General features: G+C 39.4%; 1 protein-coding gene across 1 annotated transcript; it reads right to left on the reverse strand.

Annotated features, from left to right (window-relative positions):
* On the reverse strand, positions 620-2578 carry LOC109837718 (actin-depolymerizing factor 5-like). The gene is made up of 3 exons (XM_020406063.1): positions 2468-2578; positions 2070-2341; positions 620-1032 (listed from the first exon to the last, which is right to left on the reverse strand). The coding sequence occupies exons 1-3, from the start codon at positions 2486-2488 to the stop codon at positions 882-884; spliced, it is 444 nt and encodes a 147-aa protein (XP_020261652.1). The 5' UTR covers positions 2489-2578; the 3' UTR covers positions 620-881.

Raw genomic sequence — 9497 nt, forward strand, 5'->3', positions numbered from 1 at the left:
TTTTTTTTTTTTTTTTTTTTTTTTTTTGCCCCCATACTACCTCAAATGCTTGGATCAAAAGAACTGCTTCTAGAGCCGACAAGCTAACCAAAGCATTTGTCACACTGATAATTTTGGCGACCGATCGAGATAATAAAGACAATGTTTTGGCCGTTCATCAAGTATTGCAGCTTGCCTAGCCAGCCTAAATTCTTGAAACTTATCCGTTTGGATCTTTGTGTGAAATCCCATTATGTTATCTATTAATGTCCTAAAGTTGAAGCACCCAACTATACTATTGCCTATATATCCACGTGGATCGTTTGGCATCTACTCTTTTAGAAAATTCTTGTTTAGCTTGGTTCTAATCTTTTTAGATGGCCCCCAGTTTGATTGTGAAAGATTTGATGTTGATATTGAAATGTAAAAATTCCTCAAGGATCCAAAATATGGGACCAATAAGGAGGACAAGTGAGGTGACCCCCTCCTATTGGATAATAAGTTGGCCATCATTAATGATGACCAACTCATCATCCAATAGGAGGGGGACACCTCATTTGTCCCTCCTGTTAATCTCATATTTTGGATCCCTGTAGCAAAGCTCATTGAAATGTTTACAGGCTAAGCAGGGACGAAGCGGTTTTGAAAGAGGAATTACGTTCTGATAACCATCATTATTCACAGAATGCAAACAACACTCGGAAGCCACCGAGTCAGGTTGGGCAGCGCAAAACTTCGAAAGAAACGGGTGGGTGGTTTAAGCCTTTTACCACGCCCCATTTCTTGCTCTTTTCTTAAGGGCCTAACCAGCGGTTAACACATAATCAAACACACCTGAGCACGACGATAACATATATTTATTAAAATTAAAAGTGATAAAATTATATAAAAGTCCTCCTCATTCATTTGGCCCTCTCGGTGATGACGTCGTAACCCATTTCGGTCGGATCAGTGGCCTGCACCTCGTAGTGAACCCCATCAAGGACCCTCCTCAGCCCTTGCTTTGATGTCGCATATAGTATCTTTGCTCTTATCCTTGATTTGGTGGGAGACCTACGAAAAAAAAAAAAAACCCATCATTTGGGTCATTAGTAACAGTAGTAAAATAGAAATATAGTACGCTTTCTTGCCCAACTTTATTAGTGCAAACTTTGACAAGTTGGATGTATGCGAGGACACCTCTGCTGACGCTTGGAATTTTGTGACTTTATTGGTGATAAGATCTGATTAAAGGCTAAAGATCGATCTAGTGTTGGCGGAAGAAAAGAAGATATCAGACGCATCTCTTTTTTCCATAGGTGGGGGCGTTTTGCCTCTTAAAGTCTAATTCAGAACAAAGCAAAGAATACTGCTTGTTAACCTCTGGGGCCGTTATGTAATAAAAAAAAAAGTTACTAATTAAACTAGGCGGCAGGGGCGTTGTGAAAAGATGAGAATTGAAGGTGAGAGCGATGGCTTTGGCCCTCTTGACGATTATTAAGTATTTTCATTTCCTTTTGTCATGAGCACCTAACCTATTAAGTTTTGATCTATATATATATATATAATCAATTGATTAGCCTTCTCAATCTAAAAATCAGAGAACGCATGCATTATTGGAGGAAGACACTCTTATATATGGTTACACCACTAACTTAGGATTAAATCCTTTTGACGAGCTAGGTAAGCGGCCGCTATTGTATTAATTATTCAGCTCAAAGATGGTTTGAGTGTTAACCTGTCCCGTTTGGGAAAGGGTTAAGGAAAAGAGGTTAAAGAAAATGATTAATGTACTTAGCTCATTCGATAATCTGAAGAACTAAATTATTAACCCGTTAAATAAGTTTATTTTAGTCATTGTGATCAGTTTTAGTGTTTGGGAATAACAATGATGAACATCTCCAATAAAGAAGAAAAGGAGGAAATGCGAGTCGCGTGCGGCTTACGCGGCGCGCGAAATTCTGTGCGGCCCGGCCTAACTCGTGCAGACCGTTACTAGTTTCGCGCACTCGCTAAATTCCAAAGTTTGCCACAAAAAAATCCCTCGCCAGCATCCTTATGCTGTCAATGTCAAGGGTCTTCAGGGTGAGTGGGGCGGCGTATCGCCTCACCAACTGATGAAGCATCTATCCTGCTCTTGTGGCCAGTTGCGGTAGGCGTGCACCGAAATCCGCAAATCGAGCACGGCGTACTCTGCAGTCGTCGTCCGGCCAGCGACGCCCGCCAGGTGGTGGTATCCCTCCCCCGGGCCCCCGACCTTGTCGACGATCACGGCCTTCGACCCCTCGTCGATCTTGAACACGATGTAGCGGTGGACCCTCTTCCACTTCATCTCCATGAACCAGCTCTTGCACTCGTCCCTCACCTTCATCCCCTCCGTCGCCTTCCGTCATTAATTAATTGCAAAAAGAAAAAGAAAAAAAAAATAGATGGAGGACGATTAGCTTGCGCACATGAAATGTCATCAGGGGCGATGAGAAGATTAATTGGGGTTAGGATATATAGTTACCATCTTGAACGCCATGGCCATGGTCGCTTGCTTGCTTGCTTGCTTTGGGGAGGGGAGGAAAGTATGGTGGGGGGGTATTTATAGAGATTTATTAGTTGTTGGAATGCCCTTGTTAATTGTTATTCCTATTTATTTATTTATTCAGTTCTTAAACTTTTTTATTAGCACTTGCACCCTTTGAACATTAGACAATCATGTGTAGCGTTACACTGAGGTGAGGGGCGCGCGATTCTCACGTGACATCTCAATCTAACTTGAGAAATAATATTGATTATAGGAGCTTAGGGCGTAAGCGCCAATAAAATAGTTTAGGTGCACAATCATAGTGCAAGGGTGTTATCTGCTGAACTTTTTTTTTTTGTAATGGTGTGTTTAGCGGACCGTAAACTAGTATCAATTTAAGTATGATTACTGTTGGAAGCTTTATTCATGAAAAGGCAATTTTGCCTTTGTGGATAGTCCCACATCAGAAAATGAGATGAATAGTAAAGGGTATATATTGGTTCTCTCCTTATTGGGCTTTGAATAATGTTTTGGGTTTTGTGGGCCTTGCATTTCTACCACACGCGCGCGCACGCCACGCCCGCACGCGCCGCACACGCACACCTTTTTGCTTCTCAAGCCTTCATTTTTGCACGTTTTACACATTTTGTAACGGCTGCATGCGGGTAACGGAAGCAATAACCGTGCGTAACGGTCCCTTGGATTCAGCGGGGGTTACAACTTTCATCACCTATAAAAGGAGGCTTGGAGCTCATTCAGAAACACACCAACGAAGAGTAAATCTTCTAAACTCTCTTCTCTTCTCTACTCTCATACCTCCAAGAAATTTCGGCTACATTTTACTGGGCAACCGTTTTCATCTGAGCATAAGCTCTGTGACTCACGCCCGAGTGCAGAGGCCGGCCGATTCCGGGGGTTTTTACCGCTAGGGGAGAGAGGACAAACTGCGCCAGGGCGATAGGCGGGTCCTTAATCTTCTAGGGCAGTAATATCACGACTGCTCCCAATCAGGCCTGAATTTTCTAACTTTTAAATTTGTTTTAAATTTTTTATATCTCTGTTTTGACAGCAATCTAGAAGATTAAAAATTCTTGCTGTTAAGTTAATTAGTAAAATAAAAAAAATAAAAAAAATTATTACTGTTCATCGGGATTACTGTTCACCCGAATTTTATATATTAATAATTTATTGTTGTATTAGTTAATTGTTTTAATTTGTTGCATCTAAATTAGCTATAAAATAAAAAAATAAAATAAAAAACTTTGTAGCTTCTATACTCAATTTCTGCATCTGTCAATTTTCATAGTAAATAAACAAAAAATCTTTTCTGCATCTGTCAATTTTCATAGTAAATAAACAAAAAATCTTTAAGTGAACCGGTTCAAGTTTTCTTGGATTAGTTGGTGTCTAAGGAAAGGTTTAAGGATTGCGTAAAGCGCTCTGCAAGAAACGAGGTACTTAATAGATCTTTGATCAACCTCTAGTACTATCCTTACCTGGCCAAACTACCCGAGTAAAACTTTTATCTTTTCACTTTAAGAGTTTTTGATTTAAAGCAGGTTTAATTAAGTTTCTGGTCTAAATCCTTTTTTATATCAGATTACATCTACCTAGACTAGTAAACTTAAATTGGACTTATGGCAATTCCTGATCATTCAAAAAGTGTCAAACCTGAGAAGTTCACCGGTGTTAACTATAAACGGTGGGCTAATCAGATGAAATACTGGCTTACTACCTTAGGTCTTTTATCTGCTATTGACACTTCTGAGTCATCTACTAGTGGTTCTCAACCTTTGACTCCTGATCCTGCTCAACCTGCTCCTTCTACTTCTGGTTCTGGTGCTAACTCCTTTTCTAGCTCTATGAAACCAGAAGAAACCAACTATCATTGTTGTCATAGGATTCTTAGTGCACTTGCGGACAACCTTTATGACATATATTATGAGTTCAAAAGTGCAAAAGAACTATGGAATGCTCTTGAAGCAGAATATGGCTATGATGATGCCGGAATTCTGCGTTTCACCTCCTCCTCCTTCAATAAGTTCATGATGGTTGATGACAAGCCCATTAATGAACAAATTCATGAATTTCTAGATTTCTCTGTCATCTCCAATCAAAAGGAAACACTTTTACTGACGATTATAAAGTTTCCTGTTTGATTGATAAACTTCCTCCCTCCTGGTCTAGATTTGCTGGAGATCTCCGACACAAGCAAGGAGATCTAACCTTAACTGAAGCCCTCAAGGCTATTCATATTGAAGACCAGCATAGGCAAAATTCCAATACCAAGAATGAAACAAAAGCTAAAGTAAACTTGGTATAGGATAAGCCTAAATCTAAGAATTTCAAACCCAAAGGGAAGAAATTCAAGAAAAATCAACAATCTTTCAATAAATCTTTCAACAAATCCTCTTTCAAACCAAATCCCAATTCTTCCAGCCATAAGTCTGATGAGAAGTTCTGCAAATCTCAATTCTTCCAGCCATAAGTCTGATGAGAAGTTCTGCTTTGTCTGTGGTAGAACCAACCACATGGCTCACAACTGTTTTTTTCGGAAGAAGGAACCGGCCAAACCTGCCCCTAAAGGAAATGGATCCAACAAAGTTAATATGATTGAAATGAATCCAACCTCCTTCAGGTTAGCCTCTTCATCTCATCTTGTAAATTCTCTAACTTCTTCCACTGATTGGTATTTGGATTCCGGAGCAAATATCCACGTCTGTAATGACCGCTCTTGGTTTTCAAATTATCAGGAATCACGTGGAGGAAGCATAAGCTTAGCAGATGACTCCACTAAATCAATAATAGGAAGTGGACGTATAGAGCTCACCATGACTTCTGGGAAAGTTCTTCATCTGCAAGGCGTTTATCATGTTCCTTCTCTCCGTCGCAATCTGATTAGTGAATCTCTTCTTCTTAGAGCTGGTTATAGGATTGTAAAAGAATCCAATAAATTTGTGATTACAAAGAGTAATGTTTTCATAGGAAAAGGTTTTATCTGTAATGGCCTTTTCAAACTCAATGTAATCAATTCCAGTTCTAATGAAATTTCTGAGTCTTCTGTTATTCAAATTGTTGAGTCTTGTGATGTTTGGCATGGACGACTTGGACATGTCAATTTCCAAACCTTGCAGAGAATGAGTAAATTAAACCTCATTCCTAAATCTTCTCATGATCCCTCATCTAAATGTGAAATCTGTGTTCAAGGGAAACACACTAAAAAACCCTTCAAGTCTATAACTAGAAACTCTGAACCCCTCGAATTAATTCATAGTGATGTGTGTGACTCTAACCGAGTTCTCACCCGAGGGGGTAGGAGATATTTTGTGACTTTTATAGACGATCACTCCAGATATTGTTACACCTATCTTCTCAAAACTAAAGATGAAGTCTTAGATAGGTTTAAGGTGTTCAAAGCTGAATCTGAGAACCAACTTGACAGGAAGATCAAGATTCTAAGATCTGATCGTGGGGGGGAGTATACCTCAAATCATATGACTGAATATTGCCAAGAACACGGTATTATTCATGAGGTTACTGCTCCCTATACACCACAGTCTAACGGGGTAGCTGAACGAAAGAATAGAACCCTAATGGACATGGTGAACTGTATGTTACTCAGTTCAGGAGCACCTGAAAATCTCTGGGGTGAAGCTCTTCTTTCTGCTTGCTTCATTCTCAATAGGATTCCCCAGAAATATTCCGATACAACTCCTTATGAATATTGGAAGGGGAGATCTCCTAATCTAAATTTCTTCCGGGTTTGGGGTTGCTTGGCTAAAGTAGCTATTCCCGAACCTAAGAAGAGAAAAATTGGTTCTAAGACTGTAGATGCTGCTTTTATTGGATATGCACTTGATAGCAATGTTAACAGATTTTTAGTCATCAAATCTGAAATCAGTGACATATCCAACAATACCATCATTGAAGCAAGAGATGCAGTCTACTTTGAAAACATCTTTCCTTTCAAATCTAAAATCTCAGAAAATCCCAGATCATCCATTCCTTCTGATCTTCCATCTTCCAGTTCTTTTCAACCTCTTGATATTGAACCTCGAAGAAGCAAAAGAGGTAGAATCGAAAAGAATTTTGGAGAAGACTTCCTTACCTTTCTTGTTGAAGGTGATCCAAGCTCATTCCAAGAAGCAATGGATTCACCTGAATCTCCTTTCTGGAAAGAAGCCATTGATAATGAAATTAAATCTATCATGGAAAACCATACTTGGATACTCACCGACTTACCTCCAGGTTGTAAACCTATTGGTTGTAAGTGGATATTCAAGAAGAAACTCAGAGCTGATGGTTCCATAGATAAATTTAAAGCTAGATTAGTAGCTAAAGGCTTTACTCAACAAAAGGGCATTGATTATTTTGATACATATTCTCCTGTAGCCCGAATATCAACTATCCGAGTATTACTAGCCTTTGCTGCTATCCATAAGCTTATCATACATCAGATGGATGTCAAGACTGCTTTCCTGAATGGTGATTTAGATGAAGAAATCTATATGCACCAACCTGAAGGCCTCATTGCCAAGGGTCAGGAAAACAAAGTCTGTAAGCTTGTTAAATCTTTGTATGGTCTTAAACAAGCTCCTAAACAATGGCACCAGAAATTTGACAACGTCATTGCACAATATGGCTTCACTGTGAATGAATACGATAAATGTGTCTATTCTAAAGTGATAAACAATGACTATGTCATTCTCTGTCTCTATGTTGATGATATCCTTATCTTTGGAACAACACTTGAATTAATTTCAAAGGTAAAGGATTATCTTTCCAAAAAATTTTGATATGAAAGACTTAGGTCTTGCAGACATGATACTTGGAATGAAAATCTCTAGAGACACTAGAGGAATATCTTTGAGTCTTTCCCATAGCATTGATAAAATGCTAATCAAATTCAACTTTCATAACTCTAAACCTGTTTCCACACCTTATGATTCTTCTATACCTTTGAAGAAGAATGAAGGTGAACCTGTCTCCCAACTAAAATATTCTCAGATGATTGGATCTCTTCTTTACATATCCAACCGAACCAGACCTGATATAGCTTATGCTGTAGGGAGACTGAGTCGGTATACTAGCAACCCTAGCAAAGATCATTGGTCTGCCTTAGAAAGAGTATTCAAATATCTAAAAGGCACAATTGACTATTGCTTGACTTACACTGGTTACCCTGATGCTATAGAAGGGTATAGTGACGCCAATTGGGTCACGGATTCCAACAGTGTAAAGTCTACATCTGGATATGTATTTCTTTTTGGTGGTGCTGCTGTATCCTGGAAATCATGTAAGCAAACAATAATTGCCAGGAGCACCATGGAATCTGAGCTAATTGCTCTTGATACTACTTGCACAGAAGCCGAATGGTTAAAAGATCTTCTATCTGAACTTCCTTTGGTCCCTAAACCCTCTCCTCCTATTTCCATTCACTCTGATTCTAGATCTACCATAGAGCTTCTAAAGCAAGTACATGTAAATAAAAAACATAACAGACATATTCAAATAAGATATAAGTCTGTACAACGCCTATTAGGCAAAGTTGTGATCTTGGACTTTGTAAAGTCTGAGAAAAATCTTGCTGACCCTTTGACTAAGGGATTATCCAGGAGTGTGGTTCTGGATTCATCGAGGGAGATGGGGTTAAGCCCATAAATGAGGTCACTGACAGCGGCAACCCAACCCTTATTTGGAGACGTAGTCCCAATGTCGGTTCAATGTGGTAGAAACAAGCTGGACAAGTGACTCTCGTGTGGAGCATCGACCTAGATATATTTATATATCATTATGTAGCATTTGCTACTACCCCTTCTCTATGGTGACGATGCTCTTATGATACAGCTGGCTAGGCTGAGTTTTACTCTTAATAAGTCCAACGCGTGTATTGTGGGGGGTATTAAATAAACAGCTGTAGTACCCTTTGAGGACTTACCTACGTGAGAGGAACCGTGATGGCCGCGGTTGGGGGGGACAGGGCTGACCCCTAGAAACTCTCATGAGTCGGTTTTTTGTGAGCATGGCCTTTAACGCTCAACCCGCTTTGCTCAATAGATGAAGCGTATTGTGTGTGTTTTCATCAATACCTGATTAAAGGGGCCTAATTCAAGGCCTAGTCCATTATGTCCCTCAGGTGGCGATGAACCCACTAAGGAAAGGTTCAAAGCCGAGAGCTACCTCTCCCGAATTCACGATACGAAAGGTTGCCCAACCTATATTTATTTTGTGATTTATTTATTGATTTATTATTTTCAGTCAATATTGCCTTTTGGGGGGGGACTGTTAGATATTTTGTTAAGAAAAGACAATTTTGCCTTCATGAATAATAATAAATTTTTGTAATTAAAACATGTTTTAATTAGCAATTAAAAATATGTGTAACGGCTATATAATTATGGGGAACGTTACAAAATTTATGACGAACGTTACAGAATTAATTACGGGTTTTGTAACATCTTTTCCAACCCTATATATATCCGTATGTTGAGCTCAAAATGACAAGAAAAAATATACAACAAGTTTTCTCTTGTTTTTCTTCTCTCCCCTACATATTATTTTCATCTACATTTTAGTTTTATTTTATGGGCAACTTCCTTCATCTGAGCTGAAGCTCTGCACTCTCGCCCGAGTGCAGAGGCCGGGCCGTTTCCGGGGGTTTTTACCGCTAGGGGAAGGGAACCATCTGCGCCAGGGCGATAGGCGGGTTCTCAATCTTCTAGGACAGTGAATACACGACTGCTCCCGATCAGGGGTTTTTACCGCTAGGGGAGAGAGGACAAACTGCGCCAGGGCGATAGGCGGGTCCTTAATCTTCTAGGGCAGTGATATCACGACTGCTCCCAATCAGGCCTGAATTTTCTAACTTTTAAATTTGTTTTAAATTTTTTATATCTCTGTTTTGACAGCAATTACTAGTAAGTATAGTAGCACGCGTGGCAGTGATAACTAGACAATTTTTGGGTTAACAAAGAGGCTTTCAAGAATGGGCATGTTTTTTTTTTTTTTTGGCATACATTTACATATT

Source organism: Asparagus officinalis, chromosome 4, assembly GCF_001876935.1.
Source record: "Asparagus officinalis chromosome 4, Aspof.V1, whole genome shotgun sequence".
NCBI classification, from domain to species: Eukaryota; Viridiplantae; Streptophyta; class Magnoliopsida; order Asparagales; family Asparagaceae; genus Asparagus; species Asparagus officinalis.